Here is a 26,967-nt window from a genome sequence, read left to right as displayed (position 1 = left end):
CTCTAGCGACTCCTGTGGCGAGCTAGGCGCATGCACGCTGACACGGTCACCAGGTGTACGGTCTTTCTTCCGACACATTGGTGCGCCTGGCTTCCTAGTTAAGCGGGCATTGTGTTAAGAAGCAGTGCGACTTGGCTAGGTCAAGTTTCAGAGGATGCACGGCTCTCGACCTTCGCCTCTCCTCGACCTTCACCTCTACTTTGCTCCCCCCCTTGCCCTAGACCCACTTCAATTTGCTTACTGCCCAAAAAGGTCCACAGACGATGCAATCGCCATCACACTGCACACTGACCTATCCCATCTGGATAAGAGGAATATCTATGTAAGAATGCTGTTCATTGACTAGCTTAGCATTCAACACTATAGTACCCTCCAAGCTCATCAATAAGCTTGAGGCCCTGGGTCTCGACCCCACCCTGTGCAACTGGGTCCTGGTCTTCCTGACGGGCCACCCCCAGGTGGTGAAGGTAGGAAACAACAACGACGAGACATCCTACAGGGAGGAGGTGAGGGCTCTCGGAGTGTGGTGTCAGGAAAATCTCTCACTCAACGTCAACAAAACAAAGGAGATGATCGTGGACTTCAGGAAACAGCAGAGGGAGCACCCCCCTTATCCACATCGACGGGACACCAGTGGAGAAGGTGGAAAGTTCCTCTGCATACATATCACTGACAAACTGAAATGGTCCACCCATACAGACCGTGTGGTGAAGAAGGCGCCACAGAAATTTGGCTTGTCACCTAAAACCCTCACAAACTTTTACAGATGCACAATTGAGAGCATCCTGTCGGGCTGTATCACAGCCTGATACGGCAACTGCACCGCCCACAACCGCAGGGATCTCCAGAGGGTGGTGCAGTCTGCACAACGCATCACCGGGGGCAAACTATCTGCCCTCCAGGACACCTACAGCACCCGATGTCACAGGAAGGCCGAAAAGATCATCAAGGACAACAACCACCCGATCCACTGCCTGTTAACCATCCATAAGGCGAGGTCAGTACAGGTGCATCAATGCTGGGACCAAAAAACATACAGACTTGAAATCATTGGCCACTAATAAATGGAACACTAGTCACTTTAATAATGCCACTTTAATAATATTTACATATCTTGCATTGCTCATTTCATATGTATATACTCCATTCTATTGCACCTTAGCCTATTGCACCTTAGCCTATGCCACACTGACATTGCTCATCCACATATTTATATTTATATATTCCTATTCCATTCCTTTACTTAGATTTGTGTGTATTTGGTATTTTTTGTGGAATTGTTAGATATTACTTGTTAGATATTGCTGCACTCTCGGAACTAGAAGCACAAGTATTTCACTACACTCACAATAACATCTGCTAACCATGTGTATGTAACCAATAAAATGTCATTTGATTTGATGATTCGGTAATGGCTGAAGTGGAATGAGTAGAATGGTATCAAATACATCAAACACATGGTTTCCTCTTACTCTATTCCAGCCATTATTATGAGCTGTCCTCCCCTCAGCAGCCTCCATTGGGACAAACATAGGTACAAGATGGACGTTACATATGTATTGACCTTGGGTGAATCGATATAATCTGAGCTAGATTCCACAAAGCCTAGTTTTGGCTCCACGCCGTTGATGAAGTCTATAGGAAACTTCCTTCACCATAGTGTGAAGTTTAGTTCGCTAAGGTGACCTATGACCTAAAGTAACACACACATCTATAACTGGAAACAGATTAGACATGTACATCTCTTGAAATAGGTAAAGTGCAAGGGCTGAAAAGCATCTCTCTAGTCTCTTTCGATATCTTTTGGCATAATCTATTTCAACAAGGAGATCCATAATTATGATCCAGATGTATTTGTAATCATGAAGCTGCAGAAATGATTATCTAATCTTGCCATTAGATCAGGGTAGGTAGGCATTTTCTTTGGACCTTTGCATGTACAGTAAGCTGCACACCAGGTTCAACAGTCTGTACAGTGAATCACGTACAGTGAATTACCTGATGATAGAAATGAATATTGAAATATTCACTGTATGCATAATGTCTAGTTAACTGTTCCCTATTTTTTTGTGAACAATTAGTATGAAACATAAATAAATACTGAGATTAAGACAGATGATAGTCTTGTCCTGTATGATTGTAGAGCATGGCTTTTGCAACGCAATGGCTTTTGATTCCTGGGGCCACCCAAAATGTACATACAGTAGAAATATATGTCTGTTAAATTTTATATATATATATTACAATAGGCTTCACAGACAAACTTTGCAGATGTACTGTGTATACTGACAGAGATAATATAAAGTATCTCCATCAAAAAGACGACAGTCTCACACTGTGTCAGCCTTCCATACAAACACATGCTCTTAGAGGATTCATAATGGTTCTGTTCCTCTCTTTTTTTCTGGGAGAATTACAATAATCAGAGTAATTTGCTGCCACTGTCAGCAGGCCTGAAATGATGGAATCCAACCATCCATCCATCCATCTCGATGAGAGTCTAGCACGGCTTTCATATGACATACAGTATGTCACATATTGAAGTTGACGTAATGGTGGAAACTGTAACGATCTTCTTCATCTGAGGAACAGGAAAGATCGGACCAAAACGCAGCGTGGTAAGTGTCCATTTTAATGTAATATAACTGAACACGAAATACAAAATAACCAAGTGAAACAACGAAAATCAAAACAGTCCTGAAAGGTGACACAACACAAAACAGGAAACAACTACCCACAAACACCAGGTGGGAACAGGCTACCTAAGTATGGTTCTCAATCAGAGACAACGATAGACAGCTGCCTCTGATTGGGAACCATACCAGGCTAAACACATAGAAAACATAGAAAAACAACATAGAATGCCCACCCCAACTCACGCCCCGACCAAACCAAAATAGAGACATAAAAAGGAACTAAGGTCAGGGCGTGACAGAAACAGGACTTTGTAAGAGGACTTTGTTTTCTGTCAAAATGTAATACTGTAAGGTGGATACTTTAGTTAAATCTCCTTATGTAATATATCATGATGCATTATGCTAGCTATTAAATCACGTAATGCTACATATATTTGTATGCAGTTTGACCATGAAAATGGGTTGAGGTTCAAAGTATAATTGTGGATACATTGTTCATAGAGATAAATCTCTATGACAGTGTCACTCGGGGCACTGTAAATGTACTGCTGTGATGTCTCTATGCCTTAATCAGCTGCAAGCTGCCCGTAAAATACTCAAAGCTGATATGATGGAAAAGCATATCTGCTGGTGTAAATGTATTACAGCTGAGCTGAAGCATTAATATGTACAAGGTTGAAGCGTAGGAGGAGAAGCATCAGCTGTCCTCTCTCTCTCTCCTAGCAACCACTAGTCTTGAGCTCTCCCAGCCTGTTACCAACATGCCAGCACACATGCTGTTCTAGGAACACTGTTTAGCAAATCAACATTATTTCTTACTGTTCTAAGAATACTGTTTAGCAAATCCACAGTATTTCTTACTGTTCTAAGAATACTGTTTAGCAAATCCACAGTATTTCTTACTGTTCTAAGAATACTGTTTAGCAAATCCACATTATTTCTTACTGTTCTAAGAATACTGTTTAGCAAATCTACAGTATTTCTTACTGTTCTAAGAATACTGTTTAGCAAATCCACAGTATTTCTTACTGTTCTAAGATTACTGTTTAGCAAATCCACATTATTTCTTACTGTTCTAAGAAAACTGTTTAGCAAATCTACAGTATTTCTTACTGTTCTAAGAATACTGTTTAGCAAATCCACAGTATTTCTTACTGTTATAAAAATACTGTTTAGCAAATCCACAGTATGTCTGTCACATGTGCTCTCTCTCCGGCCTCCCTCTGTCACCAGGCTGCTCGTTACGTCGCACACCTGTCACCATTGTTACGCGCATCAGCACATTATGACACTCACCTGGACTCCATCACCTCCTTGATTACCTGCCCTATATAAAGTTGGAGTCATTAAAACTCGTTTTTCAACCACTCCACAAATTTCTTGTTAACAAACTATAGTTTTGGCAAGTTGGTTAGGACATGTACTTTGTGCATAACACCTGTGGATGTATTTCAAGGCCTACCTTCAAACTCAGTGCCTCTTTGCTTGACATCATGGGAAAATCAAAAGAAATCAGCCTAGACCTCAGAAAAAATGGTACACCTCCACAAGTCTGGTTCATCCTTGGGAGCAATTTCCAAACGCCTGAAGGTACCACGTTCATCTGTACGAACAATAGTACGCAAGTATAAACACCATGGGACCACGCAGCCGTCATACCGCTCAGGAAGGAGACGTGTTCTGTCTCCTAGAGATGAATGTACTTTGGTGCGAAAAGTTCAAATCAATCCCAGAACAACAGCAAAGGACCTTGTGAAGATGCTGGAGGAAACAGGTACATAAGTATCTATATCCACAGTAAAACGAGTCCTATATCGACATAACCTGAAAGGCTGTTTAGCAAGGAAGAAGCCACTGCTCCAAAACGGCCATAAAAAAGCCAGACTACGGTTTGCAACTGCACATCGGGACAAGATCATACTTTTTGGAGAAATGTCCTCTGGTCTGATGAAACAAAAATAAAACTGTTTGGTCATAATGACCATCGTTATGTTTGGAGGAAAAATGGTGATGCTTGCAAGCTGAAGAACACCATCCCAACCGTGAAACACGGGGGTGGCAGCATCATATTGTGGGGGTGCTTTGCTGCAGGAGGGACTGGTGCACTTCACAAAATAGATGGCATCATGAGGGAGGGAGCAACATCTCAAGACATCAGTCAGGATGTTAAAGCTTGGTCGCAAATGGATCTTCCAAATGGACAGTGACCCCAAGCATACTTCCAAAGTTGTGGCAAAATGGCTTAAGGACAACAAAGTCAAGGTATTGGAGTGGCCATCACAAAGCCCTGACCTCAAACGTGTAGAAAATTTGTGGGAAGAACTGAAAAAGCGTGTGCGAGCAAAGAGGCCTACAAACCTGACTCAGTTACACCAGTTCTGTCAGGAGGAATGGGAAGCTTGTGGAAGGTTACCCGAAAAGTTTGACCCAAGTTAAACAATGTGAAGGCAATGCTACCAAATATTAATTGAGTGTATGTAAACTTCTGAACCACTGGCAAATGTGGTGAAAGAAATTAAAGCTGAAGTAAATCATTCTCTCTACTATTATTCGGACATTTCACATTCTTAAAATAAAGTGGGGATCCTAACTGACCTAAAACAGGGATTTTTTACAAGGATTAAATGTCAGGAATTGTGAAAACTGAGTTTAAATGTATTGGGCTAAGGTGTATGTATGTGTACTTTCGACTTCAACTGTATTTATTTTACTGTTTTACTGCAATGCTCTTATGGACCACTAGGAAGTTATCCCTGGGGGCAGGTTTGAGATCAGTTCCCCCTCCAGAATCACTCATAAGGACCAGGTAATAATAATAATAATAATAATACGTTGGTGGGTGATTATACCTGTCCTATTTCACACATGTAATAGTGTGTATTAATATACATGTGTGAATTGGAAATGTTTTTTTTTTTGTTGCATATCCCAACCACAGGTGTTGAATAGCTCCTCTCATCACTTGTACAAAATATTTTTTATTTTATTCAACTTTTAAAATTATAATTAATTAGCCATAATTAGTCACGTCTTTTATTTTTTATTTCTACATATGATTGTCCCATTGCCTTATCCATAAAATGTTCTTCTAGATTTGGCTCTTGGCTGTAACAGAATGGAAGTCTAGTCGGTGGTAATATTTCCATTGAGTCAACATTTCGGATGTTTGAGAGGACAGCTCTTGTTCAGCCACATTGGTACCCAAACCTATAATTAAACTTTAAAAAAAGAGAGGATGAGGAGTAGCCTACCATTCACTTCGCTCCTCGTCACCGCTCAGCTCTTCTTTCCTCTCGCATCACCCTGTCTCACTGATGATGAGATCTATCATCTGTCAGCCAGGCAGGAGGCGGGCTCTGATCACATCCGAACAATCAAACATAACTGACGTAGGCTATACTTCATCGTCTTTCACCTCTCAAATGATTTAAGAGATTTTTCATAATCTCTCTGATTTCTATCATTCGTTTTACTATCCTTAAAATCTCGTCATATTTTGCGTTCATGACACGGTCGGAGATTTGACATTTTAGTTTGATATTCAAAACAGGCGGTTGTTTAGCGGTTAGACAAGTACGTAGATTTACACACCTATGTCAAATCGGTATTGTTTTGACTCCCGGGAGATTCATATGAGCGCTCCGCCAGTGATCCGACCGCCAAGTCCCCTGTCCCCGGGGTCCAATGGCATATCTTTCCAGATACAGATCGGGTTGAGCCGCGAGCCTGTTCTTTTGGACTCTGTCGACTTCAGCCTCGCTCAGGTCCGGGAGATGGCATGCTCCATCGTGGACCAGAAGGTAATATCCTATAACTTCTGTAGCGCCATTCTTATTGTGGATTTAGTTGGAAAACATGTAATGCACAGATATAGGCTAGGTATTAGTGAACTATTAACTTTTGCCAACATGTTTACATTCGGGTATACAGATTTCAGTCTATTATATTGCGTGACATAATCATACCACTGGTCACAGACGTCAATTCAACGTTTATTCCACGTTGGTTGAACATATATTGTATTGCAATTACATAGAAACAAAGTTAATTCAACCAGTGAATGCCCAGTGGGATCTGACCCAGAGCCATACAGTAGGTCATGTTTGCCTAAACATTACATTTTTTGTGTGGTTCCATTCTGATAGGATGAACAACAAGAAAAGTCCATGGTCATTCTTAGGCAAAATAACCAAGAAGGAAATAAGTGGCTACAGTGTACACTTTTTTTTAGACCCCCCAGTTGAGCAATAGTAGTGGCAGCAAGGGAAAGAGACTGGTGACAGGAAGTGGATTCCGATATAATTACAGGGGGGTGGGCAGCTACCCCACAAATGTATTGGTCATGGAAATATATACCTACAAAGAGGGTTTTATCATTACGAGAGAGGAAAAGTTCAACATAAGAAAGGAAACGTTAAACAAGCTAAGGAAATTAAGAATCCAGATGTTTAATAAAGTTGTAATTGATCACTGATTAACAACATGGTAACTACAGGTGTAGAATCTTAAATTGAGCCTGTTTGCTTCAGCAGGAAACTAATCCTGCAGCAACAGGTTGATACATTTTTTTGTAAGGGAAAATCAAGTCTGAAATGTCAAATTGGAAATGACAAACTTCAGAAGCCTTTTAAAACCTCAAATACTCTACAAGTTTTACATTTCCTGCATTTCAGGAATGTTCTCCTGCAACACAGTGATCAAATTAAGATCCCACATCTGTAAGTATCTCTTAATAGCTGTATGTTCACACTTTATTAGAGACTATTTTACAGCTCTTTGCTGTACTGCTGGCATGCCAGCACCACCCTAGTGCAGACTCTCAGTAGGCCTACACTACTGGCTCTGCTTGAGCCTAGTCTATAGTGTGCTCATTAATAATGACAGGCTCAGAGGGGGAGGATGTTTAAGTTTTGACTGTGAAGGTTTATATTATAATGTTCTATACTGTGCCGATGGATGCGTCGCAAATGGCACCCTAATCCCAATATAGTGTACTACTTTTGACCTGGGCCCATTGGGAATAGGGTGCCATTTGGGATGCGAACTATGTGTGTTGTGAGCATGGTGAGGAGTTATAGTACATTCCATGCACAGAGATCACTGACATTGTAGAACAGTTTTGAATAACAAGACAATTATCTACCATTCGAGCACGTGGTGATCACCTCCTTCCTCCATAATCATCAGGCCTGTTGTAGCCGACATGCTGTATATATGACCATCTATTATTACTCCAAGATCTGAGGTCGTATAAACCCCTTTCATATCTAGAAGAAAAACACCTATTCTTTATCATAGCATCTTCTTTATAGGCTACCGTATTTTGTTTATATCTGAAAAGGGTATGGGATAAAAAACACAGTTTGTTAAAACCCACCTGAAAACTATCTCTCAAACACAATTTTATGTAGGCCTACATATGTTGTAACTTGATAGTTTAATTTGGTGATGACGTCTTTACCCACTGGGCACAGACTTCAATATAACGTCTATTCTACATTGGTACAACGCCATTTAATTGAAATGACGTGGCAGCAACGTTGATTCATCCCTTGTGTACCCAGTGGGTATAGTCTCCCTTCATTCGTTTATTTCCGTTTCAACATGATACCGGTCATATGAGAAGTTATCTGTTACACATATAATGTTCCTGGGTTGCACGTCTGTCATCCTCTGAAGCATGTGTGTTAAAATGTAGGCTTTTGTTGTTGTCTAAGGGTTACAGTAGTAATACTGACGTGACACTAGAAAGCAGAAACACCTTCTGTCCCAGGGTTATTAATGTGTGTTGGAAAATGACACTAAATTCTTAATTAAGTAAGGCACAAAATATATGTGAACTACAGGACATTGTACCTCAACACCTTGTTGTAGACACATTTTATCACAGAGAGAGGTTCCCTCTCGTGTATAGATGCTCAGAAACACTAATTTAAATATTATGAAGTGAGGTGAGATCTTAAATATGTGTGTGTGTGTGTGTGTGTGTGTGTGTGGGGGGGTGTATGTGTGTGGGGGTGTGTGGGTGTGTGTGGTGTATAAAGTGACAAAGCTAACAGTATGCAACAGGGCCTAGACACTGTGGATTATGAGAAAGTAAGTTTGATTTCACATTAGCATGTCCTGGGATGGATCAAGTTGACTTTATAGAAGTTAAGATTTGGCCCTAATGCCTAGAATTAGTAATCAAATTGCAACTGTACTAAAAGCTAGTTTGGCACGATGATTGGTCTTTCCAGGATAAATGACCTCCTTGGGAGTGGTTGCATCGAATGCTTGACCAATCAAAGTTTACAGCACTACTCTGGCAGCTCTCTGGGTCTTCTTTGCCAACTTAAAGAAGTCTGGTGTGCCGATTAGAATGTCTATTTATAGACCAAAGTATAGAGATAATCTTACTGTGGCAAAGAGAGAGTTAGATCATTTAAGGGCAATGATGACATTGATAGTCATGTCCAAAGAGAAGTTCCTTGAAAGGGTCTTGTTATAGCTTAGATGGACATGTCAATAACCTTCAATGACTGTCTGTCTGTCTGAAACTGATACTTATACTGATTCAGACACTGAGTGCAGTTACATGCACAGAATAATGTGATTATTGTGTGTAGTCAGATTAATGTAATAGTTCATTAAAACGATTGCATGCTTTGCAGGAAGAGGCGGCAGGGTACCCCAGTGGTTGGACTAGTTGGACTAGTAACCGGAAGGTTGCAAGTTCAAATCCCCGAGCTGACAAGGTACAAATCTGTCGTTCTGCTCCTGAGCTAGGCCCACTGTTCCTAGGCCAGCATGGAAAATAAGAATTTGACTGACTTGCCTAGTTAAATAAAAAAAATAACAATTATCCTGTTTCTATGGACACATTGGAAATCAGGCTACCTGATGATACTGCCAATGAAAATAATAAAATAAACATTCTACCACAGTGAACATGTTATTTTTGGGAAGCATGTTTGTTTCTGAGTTCAGACATATAAAGTTTGTATGTGAAAACGACTTGTAAGAAATTGTTGTTCCGAACTTCACTCGCGCTAAAGAGGGAGGCTCACTCGGCTGGTGCTAGCACATGTGCAGATCAAGTACACCGCTGTGCAGATCAAATAGAATGATGGTTAAGGTGTTTAATAATTCAACAAATTGCTCTGAAAACTAGGTGTTTTAATCGGCGTATGCTTCATTCAATTTTGACCTTACGCCAATTAAGATAAGCAGAGTAAGGTGTTTATTGTATAATCTATTGTATAATCTGACTCCTGCCATAATGAGTTTCATTTTGAATTATTAGTGTGCATGTAAACATACTCACTGTAAAGCTCTGCCTTTCAATTATGTTGTGTGGTTTTTATTACAGTTATAAAATGACAATTTGAACCCGTTTCTTACAGCAGGAAAATAATCCCACAGCAAAAGGAAATGTTAATTATTATTATAATTAATGGACATTTTTGTAGGGGTTGGTATATTTTTCGTAAGGGAAAATCAAGTCTGAAATTTCAAAGTGGAAATTACAAACTTCAGAAGCCTTTTTAACCAGGAAAGTTATCCTGCAACAGGTTGATCAAATTAAGATCTGTATAGTATGCAGATGTAGGTGTCCATGATGTATATCGGATTGTCGTGTCATCCTCCACCTAACATGCAAGTCCTGATCCAAATAAGATCTTGCAACCATGAACCAGCATAACCATTGCTATTGACATGACATGTATGAGTGTTGAACAGTCCTTTAATAAATTTACCCGATGTTGGACAGAGAAACGAGGATGGGCAGTCACCGCCTTGACCTCTTCATTACTTCTTCAACCAGGGTCCTGGTTCCCATCAAAAGGCTGTCTAATAGACCTAATAGACTGTTAACAGGCCATCACATTGGAATCCACTAGAGCCAAGCGTTATCAGGACTAATTAAAAGGATGGTGCCTTTGTTTGAAGTTTTACCACCTTTTTACATTACCGCTCTTTACAGCTCTTTTCATTCAAGTGTCCTTATTAATCAGGTGGCACCATGTTAGTTCCTCACAGGAAGTGCTAACTTCCTTGTTCAGTCTGTGTCAGTCCATAAGCAGAGCTGTGATGGGAGCTGTGATGACCACATAGACTAAGCATCCATCCCACAAGTCCTTCAACCAACCTCAACCTTCCATTACAATTCTTCTACTTCTTCTTCACACCAAGCTTTCTTTATTTCTTCACCCACAATAATAACCACTCATATTCAACACTGGGATGCTCTCATAAATTCATAATGTCGTGAATATGGTTTGAGAAACATAAGTAATGTATGTTATGTATTTGGAGATAAAGATGGTGATTTTTATATCATGATGATAGCCAGTTCTATTTCCCTTTTTCGCTACGACTGTATGGTATACATCTGGTAGTTTTGAACTTTCATCCCTGGTGTTATACAAATGAGAAACATTAAACAAACATTATCAAGTTATAGTTTACTATACGTGTCCCCAAGATGAAATTAATTAGCAAAATTATTACATTCTGTGGTCAGCTCCCCAAGGTTTGTCTCCTAGTTAGAGAATGGTCCCCCAGTTGCTTGGCAACTGATTTTGATTGCCTGTGAAGTATCCATATGAGTGCCATTATCCTGATGAGAGCCATGTGCAGTAGGGTCACGTACTAGCAGACACACACACACACACACACACACACACACACACACACACACACACACACACACACACACACACACACACACACACACACACACACACACACACACACACCCACCTTGGGAAGAACAGAACCGAAGATGAAGGTTGTGCGATGTGCATAGGCCATTGTGGGGCAGCTGTTTTGGAAAGCATTCTAAGCACCATGCATCTTCATTAGCATAAAATAGATGCTGTAGAGGGTCACCATTCCCTTTGAGGATCATGGCCCTTTTCTGCCCCAGCACTCTCATGAGTGTTCTCCTCTTAGTGTCGGCACCATAAAAGCCTTCTTTGGTCTCATCTGCTAATTAACTAGGATGTACAGTATAAATCTGTAGTGTCGACTTTGTGTTATCTAGTGTGTTCTTACAGACTAATACTAAAATTACATAGATGCCGCTATGGATGCAAGGATTGACCATCCATGAGATGCAGTAACGTGTTTGTTTACACTTGCAAACAATGGAGTAAAATATTATTACCTTTTGGGTTCTGATGGAGTGTCATGACATATGAATAAGTTTAATAGCTATATAACATACATTTAAAAGTAAAAATAAATAATTTATACCAATTCTGGATTGCCCCTTTAATATTTAATATTTATGCTAGTGACTCCCCCATTAACGAGCATTGTACTGATCCTCACCACTGAGAACAGGTAGAGAAAGGCAACAAAATACCTCTGCCTGACTGTTAATTACTTTAGTAATTAAGTAAACACTGCACTCTCAATAATTGTAATTACAAAAAATAAGCTGTGGTTTCTGTCAGTGTTGGGAAAAATTAAAATCGATACTACAGCCTCATAGCACTCACGTCTGTGGCCATGAAGTGCTTTGAAAGGTTGGTCATGGCTCACATTTACACCATCATCCCGGAAACACTAGACCCACTCCAATTCGCATACCTCCCCAACAGATCCACAGATGACGCAATCTCAATTGGACTCCACACTGCCCTTTGCCACCTGGACAAAAATCCTCTATGTGAGAATGCTGTTCATTGACTACAGCTCAGCGTTTAACACCATAGTGCCCACAAAGCACATCACTAAGCTAAGGACTCTGGGACTAAACACCTCCCACTGAAACTGGATCCTGGGCTTCCTGATGGGCCACCCCCAGGTGGTAAGGGCAGGCAACGACACATCTGCCACACTGATCCTAAACACTGGGGCCCATCAGGGGTGCGTGCTTAGTCCCCTCCTCTACTCCCTGTTCACCCACGACTGCATCGCCATCATTAAGTTTGCTGACGACACAACGGTTGTAGGCCTGATCACCGACCATTATGAGACAGCCTATAGGGAGGAGGTCAGAGACCTGGCAGTGTGGTGCTAGGACAACAACCTCTTCCTCAATGTGAGCAAGACAAAGGAGCTGATCATGGACTACCGGAGAAGGAGGGCTGAACATGTCCCCATTCACATCGATGGGGATGTAGGAGAGCGGTTCGAGAGCTTCAAGTTCCTTGGTGTCCACATCACCAACAAACTATCATGGTCCAAATACACCAATACAGTTGTGAAGAGGGCACGACAATGCCTATTATCCCCCAAGAGACTGAAAAGATTTGCATGGGTCCCCAGATCCTCCAAAATTTCTACAGCTGCACCATCGAGAGCATCCTGACCGGTTGCATCACAGCCTGGTATAGCAACTGTTCGGCCTCTGACCGTAAGGCACTACAGAGGGTAATGCGTAAGGCCCCGTACATCACTGGGGCCAAGCTTTGATCACTGTGTTGCAGGAGAACATTCCTGAAATGCAGAAATATACAACTTTTTTGAGGCTTCGGAAGTTTGTCATTTCCACTTTGGAATTTCAGATGTGATTTTCCCTTTCGAAAAATGTGTAAACCTCTACAAAGATGTCCATGAATTATAATCCACATAATAATTCACCTTTCCTGTTGCTGGAGGCTTTTAAAGCTGTACTTCTTGTTGACGTAATTCATGCTAATGTTGGGTTTTTGAGCTAATGCCCAATTGACTCCCATTCACTCCTTGTGGAGTGCACTCCTTGTCCCAGAATCAACTTTTTAGGAGATGGGAAACTCCATTGGAATCTTATTAACGGCCATTGTGTATGTTGGCCACACATCATCAACGGGCCGTGTTGACTAGATAGAGTTCAAACCATTTTTACGCTTGAAGGGTTGTTACACATACACAATGGCCGTTAATACGATTCCAATGGAGTTTCCCATCTCCTAAAAAGTATCTCTGTTATGGTGACAATGAGAAACCGTCTTAAAAGAGAACTATGATTAAATATGGTGTGAAATTATTAACCAAGAACGTATTGTCTTTGTCGACTATAGTTGTGTCTGGGAGAAAGAGATTAGTACATTAGATTAGTCCATGTTAGATTCAGGAGTTAAATATCTCAAGTGTTTGTTAATTAGTACAGTCCATACTGCATAAGATCAGTTTTATATACATACAATATACATACAGTGTACATACAGTATACATACAGTGCATATACAGTATGCATACTTATTTAACTAAGTGAGTGAGCACTCCAGACCCTTGGTTATTCACTGTAAAATGAAAAGTACAGTATAATAACAAGTAGGAATTTCATTTACAGTGAGACATGTTAATTGATTTTGTTCCTGTAATTAGTCTTTATAATAACAATGATTTTCTTTTCTCTACTGGTTATGGACGCCCACCCATCATACCCCATGGTACAGATCATTTCTCAGCTCTTTAGTAAGCTATCTCTCTAGCTTTCATATCAGACATTCTCTCTTAATGCATGCGTTCAAGTCTAGAGTTATAAAATATTAACTTTCCCCAAATTAATACCGGTTAAAGGGTTCCAGATTTCCTGTTTATTCCCTTCTGATTCTGCAAATTTTCCAACTGATATTTCTGAAAAACCTTGGCATTTGGAGATAGTTACTGGAATTTTGCAACTCTATTCAAATACACTAGTATCCCTGAAGAGTTACATAAATCACATAATAAAAAATAAAAAACGTGGCAGGGTTAGTCTAGACTAGAGAGTTTGCCTTTGAATTGCAATTGTATGTGTTGTGAGCGATTATGTGTACTGCACCTCGTATCACTCTGAGGGCTAAAATAACAGCAATAGCTGCAGCAACAGCTCTTCTATGTCCGCCAGTCATAGGGGTTTGTGTGTACAGAGTGAGGCAGAGAAACAAAAGCCCAGAAGTGTAACAGTATTGACCAGTGGTTGTCACACCACAGCCAGCAATACTCACAGTGAGAAACACATGATAAACCTCTGCTCATACCATACAGGGATAATAACCTGGCTGAAGATGTTTACATTTTAGCAGACACTCTTATGCAGAATGACTTACAGTAGTGAGTGCATACATTGTCATACTCCTACTCTATTTGCCTATAAAAGAAAAAATGACAATACATGACATATTGTATACTGTATCATAAAAACTTTCTTTGAGGACCTAGTTACAACACCTAGTTATAAATTCCTGGTTTACAGGCCACATCAGCCCTGCAAGTCACATTATGCTCGCTTGCAAAGTGATGTGTAATTCCTATTGGAATCCAGCCAGAGTGAGGATATCCAACTATTGGAACTTTTAATCAACCTCAACCTGCATTCAGAATGACTGCCAGGGTAGAGCAGATTGATTAATCAAGTAATCTAAACTGGAACAACCATCTTAGTAACGGGGCCCAATATTCTCTTACTTTCTGCTCAATAAAATCATCAAAGTGCTACACTGAAAGACAGAAATCATGGCAAAGATATCAACTACTGTACATCAGTACTGTATATGTAAAAGGATGAAGGGAATAATATATACATGTACAAATATATTAAATGTATCATATTACCCAAACTCCTGATGTTAAAGTTTAAACACTGAGGTAAACACTAATGCTCTGGCACTATTTAAAAGAAAGAAAAAAACATTACAATAAAAAAGCTTATTCAAATTCAGAAGGGTTACAAATAATAATCAATGCACCCTTTCTTCCAAAACGCTTCTTATGTTGTTTAAGGTAGAAAGAACCCTTTGACTTACAAATAACCCTCGTCTTCTAAAAAGGGTTCTTCAGATGAAAACAGCATTACCCTATCCCTCTGCACAGAACCCTTTTGGGATCCTTTTGAAATGTAATGCTTTGTACAGTCGAGTTTGACAATATCTCACCTTCGGTGGTGACAAGGGCTTGGACAAGTCAGGCAATCTTGAGGCGTCTCTAGCTGTATGTGCTATACTGTGTGTGCTATTTAGTATCACCCAAGCCACATCCACACCTCTGTCTCTTTATAGGGAGTTCCTTTCCATTTACACAACTCAGTCAGGACTCTGAGCCAAAGACCACACTATCTCTGGGGTAAAGGTGTCAGTTAGTAAACACAAGGAAAGGTGTATAGCTTTTTGCGTAATGCACTGTATTTTGGGAGTACATGCCATTTCTCATGAGAGGAAGGTGATCCTATAAGATTGTCAGGATTTGTAAGTTGCTATTCGATTGAAATGGTGTCCATTCTATGTGATGCAAGGCTTATATTTACAGTAACTCCATTATTAAAACGAAATAGTCAGCAATATACACCCACAGTATAGTCGTGAGGTACAGGCACTGGAAACTGATCCATAACATGAAACAAAAATACATTAATAAAAAGAAGAGGACATTGATATCAGAGCAATGAGCCTGTTATGTGGGTCGTTCCACCAATTTGGTGCCTTTTGAGAAGTGTACTGTAACTTTGAGGGGGAAAAAACAGTTGCTTTAACCTCATTTTAACATTCTGTCATAAAGAGCACATGATCAACTTCATAAAAAACTAGTTTTTCCATATCAAGAGGTTAAATAAATAAAAAAATATAGATATAGTATTATAGTATACCTGTAAAGTGCCCCAAAAAGTTACAGGGTTGACCGTAACAGGTTTGACCATTTTTCATCTTAAATCAGCCATCCCCTTGTGACAGGGGGAATGGAGCTTGTTGTGTGCAACCAGGAGGGGCAGAACATGTATTGCTAAAACATTTCTAGCCTGTCTATCTATGGGTAGCAGGGTTGACGTGTTATTCTAGCCTGTCTATCTATGGGTAACAGGGTTGATGTGTTATTCTAGCCTGTCTATCTATGAGTAACAGGGTTGATGTGTTATTCTAGCCTGTCTATCTATGGGTAACAGGGTTGATGTGTTATTCTAGCCTGTCTATCTATGGGTAACAGGGTTGATGTGTTATTCTAGCCTGTCTATCTATGGGTAGCAGGGTTGACGTGTTATTCTAGCCTGTCTATCTATGGGTAGCAGGGTTGACGTGTTATTCTAGCCTGTCTATCTATGGGTAGCAGGGTTGACGTGTTATTCTAGCCTGTCTATCAATGGGTAGCAGGGTTGACGTGTTATTCTAGCCTGTCTATCTATGGGTAGCAGGGTTGACGTGTTATTCTAGCCTGTCTATCTATGGGTAGCAGGGTTGACGTGTTATTCTAGCCTGTCTATCTATGGGTAACAGGGTTGATGTGTTATTCTAGCCTGTCTATCTATGGGTAACAGGGTTGACGTGTTATTCTAGCCTGTCTATCTATGGGTAGCAGGGTTGACGTGTTATTCTAGCCTGTCTATCTATGGGTAGCAGGGTTGACGTGTTATTCTAGCCTGTCTATCTATAGGTAGCAGGGTTGATGTGTTATTCTAGCCTGTCTATCTATGGGTAACAGGGTTGACGTGTTATTCTAGCCTGTCTATCTATGGGTAACAGGGTTGACGTGTTATTCTAGCCTGTCTATCTATAGGTAGCAGGGTTGACGTGTTATTTTAGCCTGTCTATCTATGGGTAGCAGGGTTGACGTGTTATTCTAGCCTGTCTATCTATGGGTAGCAGGGTTGATGTGTTATTCTAGCCTGTCTATCTATAGGTAGCAGGGTTGACGTGTTATTCTAGCCTGTCTATCTATGGGTAACAGGGTTGACGTGTTATTCTAGCCTGTCTATCTATGGGTAGCAGAGTTGACGTTATGTTCAACCCTCTGTCTTCCAACACAAAACACCAAGAAATGCCCAAAAAGAGTAGAACCAGCTTACCTGCTTTTACGCTATTATTTGACCATCAGATGTTCAATGTTTCTTTTGGGGAAAAAAGTACCGGTAACAGTTTCACAATATTAAAACGAGAGTTCAGATCACGTGACAGGGTTAACCTTAAAATGAGGGACAGTTCAAATTTCTTCCTTCAAATGAATCACTAATCACATTAAATAACTAATAATCTTCAAAAATAACTTTTTCAAAGCAACAAAATAACTAGGGCTTTACAATGATGGTGAAAACTTGGAGACATTTTGGGGTTAAGTGGGTTAAACTCTTCCTAGAAGTCCACAGATGGTGCACAGAGGGACATGTGAAAATGTATAATTTTTTGCACTTTATTTTATAAATATTATTTTTGAATTGTGAATGTGATTGATTCTCCATGTGGTTAATATATTATTATTATTATTTCTGGTCACATATACTGGATAGATGCAAAGGGGCACTTTTTTTTATTAAAGGGCACTTCGTTGAAAATGTAATGTTGGTGCACAACTTCTACTTAAAATATCAAAGTCACTCATTTCGTGGAACGACACACGTCCATTTTGAGAGTGCTCGTGTTATTCTTAGTCTTTTTTTCCTACTCAATTCTGCTTAGTCACTCATTTCCACAAAACTGTGAAAATTTGATTTGTTTTGATTTGAAATAGGTTAGTCATTGTGTACTTCCTTTGTCAGAGCAGTATAGCATTTGGTTTTGCTATTCTTGGGCGTTAGTTTAGAAATGTTATGACCAATGTGCATTTAGACACTTCTATCCACTGAGATGTATACAGTACTGCTGCAACAGACTGCTCTCCCACCACTTAGACACCTTTTGTTCAATTGCAGCCGATATATTATATATGCATATTCAATTTTAAATCAGATCATTTCGCCATGATTATACTTGGACTTGGAACTCGACTTAAGCCTTGTTTATACCTGCCGCTAACATGCGTCCTTTGTCTTGATCATATCCGGATTTTGATTGTGCACACATTTTCAGAAATATGTCTACACAATGTATTCAAATGTGTCTCATATCTGTCCACTGTGCCCACATTGTGACCAGATTTCCTGGGCCTATTCTTTCAAAACATTATATATTTTTATTTTAAGACATAATGATAATGATGAAATGGTTTCACTGTCCATATCTGTCTACACTTGTAAGATATCCAGACACAATGCATGCTTGACTACCTCCAGAGCTGGTCATGAATATCTGATCACAATCAGATCAGAATGCATCTTTTAATCGTCTACACCTGTCTGAAAATGTGGGCACAATCAGAATGAGGACAAGATCAAGACAAAGGATGCATGTTAGAACCAGGTATAAACAGGGCTTGAGACACTTATAGCACAGGTTCACTCAGTCATGAATCAATGACATTGTTGAGCTTCACAGTTTGTGTACCATATTGCATTTTTTCATAGCTTTTTTTAATTCATCATGCATTCAACCCTATATTTAGTTAATGAATTCATGAAAAAAAAACACCCATCTAACAACAGAGGACCAGACTATTCCTCTCTCAATCCACCTTTTGAAAGAATGATGTTGTTTGACTTTGAAAAGTGACCTTAGTCACAAATATCTTGTTTGAAAACCTCAACAACAAGATTTAAACCTTTGCACAGTGAAGTTTTCTACCAAGGTGTAAGGTGAAAGAAAAGCATAGGTTGATGTTCTCAGAAGGAAGGGCAACTCAATAAGACTAGTCTATGGCGTAGGTGTGAGAGCAGAACGGCAGTTAGAGCTGCATTGGTGATTCACACAGGCTGAATAGCTTTCAGAGGCTATTTCCCCCTCAGCCGACGGACTGAGCCGCAGCTGCTTCTAACAGTGTTAAAAACAGAACTTCAGCTAGCACTGACTGCGCCTATTGTTTGAGAGAGAAGACGGCCTCCAAATTGATGTTCTTTGTACATCGCACTTATCCGTAAAAAATATAAAGCAGGAAAATAACAGTGTTGAAAGGCCATCTTGGAAGTGCCACATCAGTCTCCCCAGAGAGGCAATATAGCTAGTACTGTTGCCTGTGAATGTCCTGTGCTTTTAAAAGAAGCATTTCTCCCTCATAGGGGGGTAAATGACAAGGTTCAGTCTCTCTCTGCTTTTCTTTTGATGGTTCAGACATTCAGCAGATATATGTGAATCCGTTGTGTCAAATAAATGAATATAATTTCAATCAGGAATCGAGCCTTGGGTTACGCTGCCATGACAACCCTACTGTTACAGTGGGGTTGCTCTCATGGTGACCTCAGTACCACACTTACCTCTGTATATTTTTGTACAGACCTCATTAGAGGCTGACAGGAGAGATATCTACTGCCATTAACTAGGTAGAGAAAATTGAGATATAGATTTGTATTTTCCACACTCTTAGAAATAAGGGTATGGTTAGGGTACAGTACAAATATAAATATAAATAAAAAATAAATAAAAAATCACATAATGTATCTTCAAATGTACAGATAAAATCTTACGTGGTAGGCCTACTGTTCGGTACCTTTTAGGGTACATGTGTGGATAATCTACTATAATGGTACATTTTTGTACCCAATATTTTGAATATAAAGGGACAATCATCACACACGCTCAAAAACCACACCCATCATTATCATATTTCCCAGCATGCTCTATTGCAGGTCGATTTTGATTTGTTTGTTTCAATATGTGTTTTTGCATGCACATTGATTGATTGATCTTATGCTACACAAAGATAAATATCATACATTTTTCTAAACTAATCCAATCTGTTAGTATTTGGACTTATTGCACCCGTTATTGAGATGGTTGTTCCCGTTTAGATGGTTTACGTAGTCTCATTTTTTATTATTCCCTACCTTGGCAGTCATTATAAATGCAGAATTCAGGTGATTAAAAGTTAACATTCATGGATATTCTAACTTTGGCTGGATTCAAATAGGAAATACATATCACATTGCAAGCCAGCGTAATGTGACTTGCCTAATGTGGCCTGCAAACCAGGAGTTTCATACCACTGTGTTGTGGTAAAACTAGGCTGTCGCCTTATGATATATGTAATGAATTGTCATAAAGAGTTTAATTTCAATGATACAATTTTAATTTAGGCACTCTACAGGACTGAAAGCCATTGAATGCTACAACCATATCTCTATCACTAGCACACAGTCATATGGGTGGTACTGGTAACTCAAAAATGTGTTTGAAAGGCACCCTGGGAAATATGCAAATAAGGCTTTACACCCTACAGTGTTAAAGCAACACCCAAAAACCTTTTTAGAGGTATTTTTTTGCCACTTAAAAGGAACACACAGCTTTGTCACAGTGGCGGCACCCTACAAAGTCAAATTTGTACCTTTTCTGAAGGTAAGCTTTTCTACCTGTACTATCTTGTACAGTATTGGCTCTATTAAGGTGCAAACTACCAGGGTACACTACCTATAACTAAAGGTGCAAGGGACGTACCTTGCAGGGTACCACTACAGTGACAAGTGTTTGTGCCCCTTAAGGAACTAATCTAAACCTTTATTTCTGAGAGTGCAGGAGCTGTTTGAATTTCAACCAGACATACAGGTTAGGGCTTTTCACATACAGTCCTCCTTAAAAGAAGTGATCTCAGTCCTCTTTAATTAAAGTGAACTCTGGGGTAAAAAAAGAGTCAAATAATTCAGTTCTCTTTGTATTCACACTGCCCTTGACTTTGAATGAGGACTCCACTTTTTTGCTAGTTCACCTCATCTATTTTGTAGTCTGAGTTATCTTTGCATTCACATTTCTATGAAAGGAACCAAGATATTTTACCAACATTCACTCAATGCACTCTGGGTTTTTACAAAGTGCAGGAAAAGCCATTCCATCAGACAGCTAGATATAGAAGTTTACATACACTTAGGTTGGAGTCATTAAAACTCATTTTTCAACCACTCCACAAATTTCTTCTTAACAAACTATAGTTTTGGCAAGTTGGTTAGGACATTTACTTTGTGCATGACACAAGTAAATTCTCCAACAATTGTTTACAGACAGATTATTTCACTTATAATTCACTGTATCACAAATCTAGTGGGTCAGAAGTTTACATACACTAAGTTGACTGTGCCTTTAAACAGCTTATAAAATTCCAGAAAATTATTCCATGGCTTTAGACGCTTCTGATAGGCTAATTGACATAATTTGAGTCAATTGGAGGTGTACCTGTGGATGTATTTCAAGGCCTACCTTCAAACTCCGTGCCTCTTTGCTTGACATCATGGGAAAATCAAAAGAAGTCAGCGAATTTAAAGAAATTGTAGACCTCCACAAGTCTGGTTCATCCTTGGGAGCAATTTCCAAATGCCTGAAGGTACCACCTTCATCTGTACAAACAATAGTACGCAAGTATAAACACCATGGGACCACGCAGCCATCATACCGCTCAGGAATGAGATGCATTCTGTCTCCAAGAGATGAACGTACTTTAGTGCGAAAAGTGCAAATAAATCCACGAACAACAGCAAAAGACCTTGTGAAGATGCTGTAGGAAACAGGTTCAAAAGTATCAGTATCCACAGTAAAAACGAGTCCTATATCGACATAACCTGAAAGGCCGCTCAGCAAGGAAGAAGTCACTGCTCCAAAACCGCCATAGAAAGCCAGACTACGTTTTGCAGCTGCAGATGGGGACAAAGATCGCACTTTTTGGAGAAATGTCCTCTGGTCTGATGAAACAAAAATAGAACTGTTTGGCCATAATGACCATCGTTATGTTTGGAGGAAAAAGGGGGATGCTTGCAAGCCGAAGAACACCATCCCAACCATGAAGCACGGGGGTGGCAGCAACATGTTGTTGGGGTGCTTTGCTGCAGGAGGGACTGGTGCGCTTCACAAAATAGATGGCATCGTGAGGGAGGGAAATTATGTGGATATATTGAAGCAACATCTCAAGACATCAGTTAAAGCTTGGTCGCAAATGGGTCTTCCAAATGGACAATGACCCCACGCATACTTCCAAAGTTGTGGCAAAATGGCTTAAGGACAACAAAGTCAAGGTATTGGAGTTGCCATCACAAAGTCCTGACCTCAATCCTACAGAACATTTGTGGACAGAACTGAAAAAGTGTGTGCGAGCAAGGAGGCCTACAAACCTGACTCAGTTACACCAGCTCTGTCAGGAGGACTGGGCCAAAATTCACCCAACTTTTTGTGGGGAGCTTGTGGAAGGCTACCTGAAATGTTTTACCCAAGTTAAACAATGTGAAGGCAATGCTACCAAATAATAATTGAGTGTATGTAAACTTCAGACCCACTGGGAATGTGATGAAAGAAATAAAAGCTGAAATAAATAATTTTCTCTACAATTATTCTGACATTTCACATTCTTGAAATATAGTTGTGATCCTAACTGACCTAAGACAGGGAATTTTTACCAGGGTTAAAAGTCAGGAATTGTGAAAACTAAGATGTATGTAAACTTCTGACTTCAACTGTATTTACAATTTGGATGCTAATAGATTGCATTTAGTTCAAAGACAATACATACTAATTATAATCAGAAGATAATATTAACATGTAAATATGCTTGGTACGAGAAAAATAAATAAAAATTGCAGATTAAACATTGCTGTAATTGAACATTTTACACCCAATGTAGGCTACTGCCCCTTTAAGAGCTAGTGTTGATTTTGTACCCTATTTTGTGATTATCACAAAATATTGTTGCCTTCTCACACTATTCAAACCCCACAATCAAATAAACAGCATATGAAGCTCTCTTAGCCTATAGCTCACATATTGCAAACAAATAATCAGAAACATCTTGTCAGTACAAAACACCACACATACTTTTTTTTCCCACGAATCTGAATCATCATCTTCTCACTTTTGCAGAACCAATGAGAGGTGTTATGGCAAGGGAAACGGTGTTGCATAATGTCAAGCCAACCTGGAGAACTTTGTGTACATATTTCCTTAAAAAAGTGAGCCGGACCTTGTAATTACAGTGAACCGAACTCTTGCGATGGTCTCAGTTCGGTTCGTTTCGGGGGCTCTTTTAAGTGGTCTGAGTTCCTTTTGGAGTGTTCACACGGCACAACAAATTTGGGTTTACAAAAATTGTCTGAATGTGACCAAGTGTGAAAACATCCTAAAATGTGTGATATTGCTACTAAGACGCATTATTCACAATAGGATTAGCTAACATATTAGACTCATAGTACAATTGTGAGATGCTTAATTAACTTATTTTTATGATAGAGATATGTTAATTTCCATGCCACTTGAAGTCTTCTTTCTTTTTGTCTTAGACAATATTTGGAGAATATTATCATTGTTCATTCTCATTGATAAAAAAATATATACTAGGTCTCTTTCCCTCTAGCTGTTTCTGTTGCATCGTTATCCTCAGGTGCTCCCTTTGCAAAACATATCATTATCTTATTTACAATAATAATATTGCAACAGTCCATTTCGGTGTTACTTTGTGACTAGTCTAAGGGTAACAGTTGATCAAATGACTGTATCCATGGATGTATGTGTGTGTGTGTGTGTGTGGTGTGTGTGTGTGTGTGTGTGTGTGTGTGTGTGTGTGTGTGTGTGTGTGTGTGTGTGTGTGTGGTGTGTGTGTGTGTGTGTGTGTGTGTGTGTGTGTGTGTGTGTGGTGTGTGTGTGTGTGTGTGTGGTGTGTGTGTGTGTGTGTGTGTGTGTGTGTGTGTGTGTGTGTGTGTGTGTGTGTGTGTGTGTGTGTGTGTGTGTGTGTGTGATGTGAGCTTGGCTAGATGGTGAAGTAGTGGAATTGGCTACATGCTGTAACCTAGCTCATCAGAGTAGATCAATAGCGGGTTATGCACAGCAGTGGTTCCCTCACCACACTACACAGGTCAGTCAATATGTTGCTCTTTTCTTTGACATTGGATTGATTGGCAGGCTGTTATTCCTAAAACTGTTTTGTAACTAACCACAGAAATAGTGTTTAAACGTAGTGCAAGTAGTTTGACTTTGGATAGATTAGTGAAAACTGACCTTGAGAAATCCAGTGTTCTACTGCAGAACATGGTGAAACAGACCAGTCTCCTTTTACTAGGTTTCTAAATACCAAGGGTCTGTTCAGCGGTGTGCAACATTACAGCATGTGCAGCTCTATCCAATGCGTTTCTCTCTGCAATATTCTGCATGTTTCACCTAATTGAAATCACCCCAGGTTTGTTTAGTGTCCTTGCTGGGGGCAGTTTTCTAGTGTCTTGGGTATTTATTTGTATTAAGCACAGGTCATTTTCTAACTCCATTAAAATATAGTAAGGTCTCTGTTAATTAATGTGGGCTCCGTGGCAACAGACTGTTTGGTTTAACACCTACCCTACATTTACCAAAGGAAGACAATTGCCATGTCTGTTTGTTGGCTATAGGCTTCTGCCACTTGGTAAAGACTGTATATAACATATTATAAGCTGCATAATACGGGCTCGTAACATGCTTATAACAGTCTGCATCATTATGGGGCTCCATAATCAGCAGCGTAAAACCAATTTGAAATGAAATGCTTACGTTACTAGTTCCAACAGTTCAGTCGAATGTCTAGCAAATACAATACTAATACACAAATAAAATAAAACAATGAACAACGAAATGTCAGAACAAGTCCAATTAACTCTCCACGTAGATATATTAGAGTGAGCAGTGTCAGAATCCAGGATATAAATATAAATACATGGTGTGTACTGTATTTAACTTGAAAAGAAAATGGTATGTACAGTAGCATGTATATTAGGGTGAGCTATGTGGAGAATAGCGTACACTATAGCGTACACTCTGTCCTTGTCTGCTGTGTGACATGCCCCCAGAAGGGCCTCTATTGAGACTGCTGTCTTCTTGGGTTGCATACAAACAAAGCAGAAAAGGGCCTCTTTAATGTGACAATTAAACATAATGTTTTATAATAGTTTGAAAGGAAATAATTGTACATTTCTCTCCACTAAGTCAACAAGCAATATAACAACAAATTGGGTTTGAACAGACCTCTAGTCAACCAAACAAGAAAACCTATCAAATGTTAACCAATGGCAGCTACTCTTTTTGTCTCTCCCACACAGTTACCCGAGTGTGGCTTCTATGGGATGTATGACAAGATCCTGCTGTTCCGCCACGACCCAGGCTCAGAGAACATCCTCCAGCTGGTGAAATGTGCTACAGACATCACAGAGGGAGACCTGGTTGAGGTGGTCCTGTCAGGTAAGACCAATGTTCACTACACAATACACACTACCTGGTTGAGGTGGTCCTGTCAGGTAAGACCAGTGTTCACTACACAATACACACTACCTGGTTGAGGTGGTCCTGTCAGGTAAGACCAGTGTTCACTACACAATACACACTACCTGGTTGAGGTGGTCCTGTCAGGTAAGACCAGTGTTCACTACACAATACACACTACCTGGTTGAGGTGGTCCTGTCAGGTAAGACCAGTGTTCACTACACAATACACACTACCTGGTTGAGGTGGTCCTGTCAGGTAAGACCAGTGTTCACTACACAATACACACTACCTGGTTGAGGTGGTCCTGTCAGGTAAGACCAGTGTTCACTACACAATACACACTACCTGGTTGAGGTGGTCCTGTCAGATAAGACTACAGTACACACTAGAATAGGGTTGTGTCCGTTAGCCCAAAACGGAAGAAAATAAACTGAGATAGGGAGGAAATAGCCAAACTTGACCAATAGGAAACATTTGTTTTGGTTTTCAGTTTCCCTAATGAAAATGATCCCTCCTTAGAAGGTCACGCATGGCACAACCTTATCTTCATCATTTAAAGTGGAACTTCTCAACATGCAGACAGTGTTCCTCTGGATTTGAGTATGCAGCATGCTCCTGTTTGAGGGTGAGTTCTGTTCACCTGTGTTCTTTTTGCATATAGGCTACATTCATTTAACCTTTGTCCACAGTATATTAACGCATATCAATAATGCAGATCATATCACCGCCACCTTACCGGGCCACCCTAGACCCACTTCAGTTTGCATACCACCCCAACAGGTCCACAGATGACGCAATCGCCATCACACTGCACACTGCCCTATCCCATCTGGACAAAAATAATACATACTGTATGTAAGAATGCTGTTCATTGACTACAGCTCAGCACCATAGTACCCTACAAGCTTATCATCAAGCTGGAGGCCCTGGGTCTCAACCCTCCCTGTGCAACTGGGTCCTGGACTTTCTGGCAGGCCGCACCCAGGTGGTGAAGGTAGGAAACAACTTCTCCACTTTGCCTCAACACTGGGGCCCCACAAGGGTGTCTGCTCAGCCCTCTCTTGTACTCCCTGTTCACCCACGACTGCACGGCCATGCACGCCTTCAACTCAATTATCAAGTTTGCAGACAACACAACAGTAGTGGTCTTGATCACCAACAACGACGAGACGGCCTACAGGGAGGAGGTGAGGGCACTCAGAGTGTGGTGTCAGGAAAACAAACTTTCACTTAACGTCAACAAAACAAAGGAGATGATCGTGGACTTCAGGAAACAGCAGAGGGAGCACCCCTCTATCCACATCGATGGGACAGCAGTGGAGAAGGTGGAACGTTTTAAGTTCCTGGGCGTACACATCACAGACAAACTGAAATGGTCCACCCACAC

At 40.2% G+C, this 26,967-nt stretch overlaps 1 protein-coding gene across 1 annotated transcript in view; it reads left to right on the top strand.

Moving 5' to 3' along the window:
• The first annotated feature begins 6,229 nt into the window (after positions 1-6,229).
• The window catches only part of LOC139383479 (serine/threonine-protein kinase D1-like), a 44,855-nt gene continuing 24,117 nt past the window's right edge, over positions 6,230-26,967 (top strand). Inside the window, exons 1-2 of the mRNA XM_071128035.1 lie at positions 6,230-6,436; positions 25,417-25,555. Of these exons, the coding sequence (XP_070984136.1) occupies positions 6,230-6,436; positions 25,417-25,555 (346 nt within the window). The remainder of the gene's footprint in view (positions 6,437-25,416; positions 25,556-26,967) is intronic.

Source organism: Oncorhynchus clarkii, chromosome 25 (genome assembly GCF_045791955.1).
Source record: "Oncorhynchus clarkii lewisi isolate Uvic-CL-2024 chromosome 25, UVic_Ocla_1.0, whole genome shotgun sequence".
Classification (NCBI taxonomy): domain Eukaryota; kingdom Metazoa; phylum Chordata; class Actinopteri; order Salmoniformes; family Salmonidae; genus Oncorhynchus; species Oncorhynchus clarkii.
The sequence above is the reverse complement of the archived record's forward strand: the minus strand, read 5'-3'. Positions and strand labels throughout refer to the sequence as shown.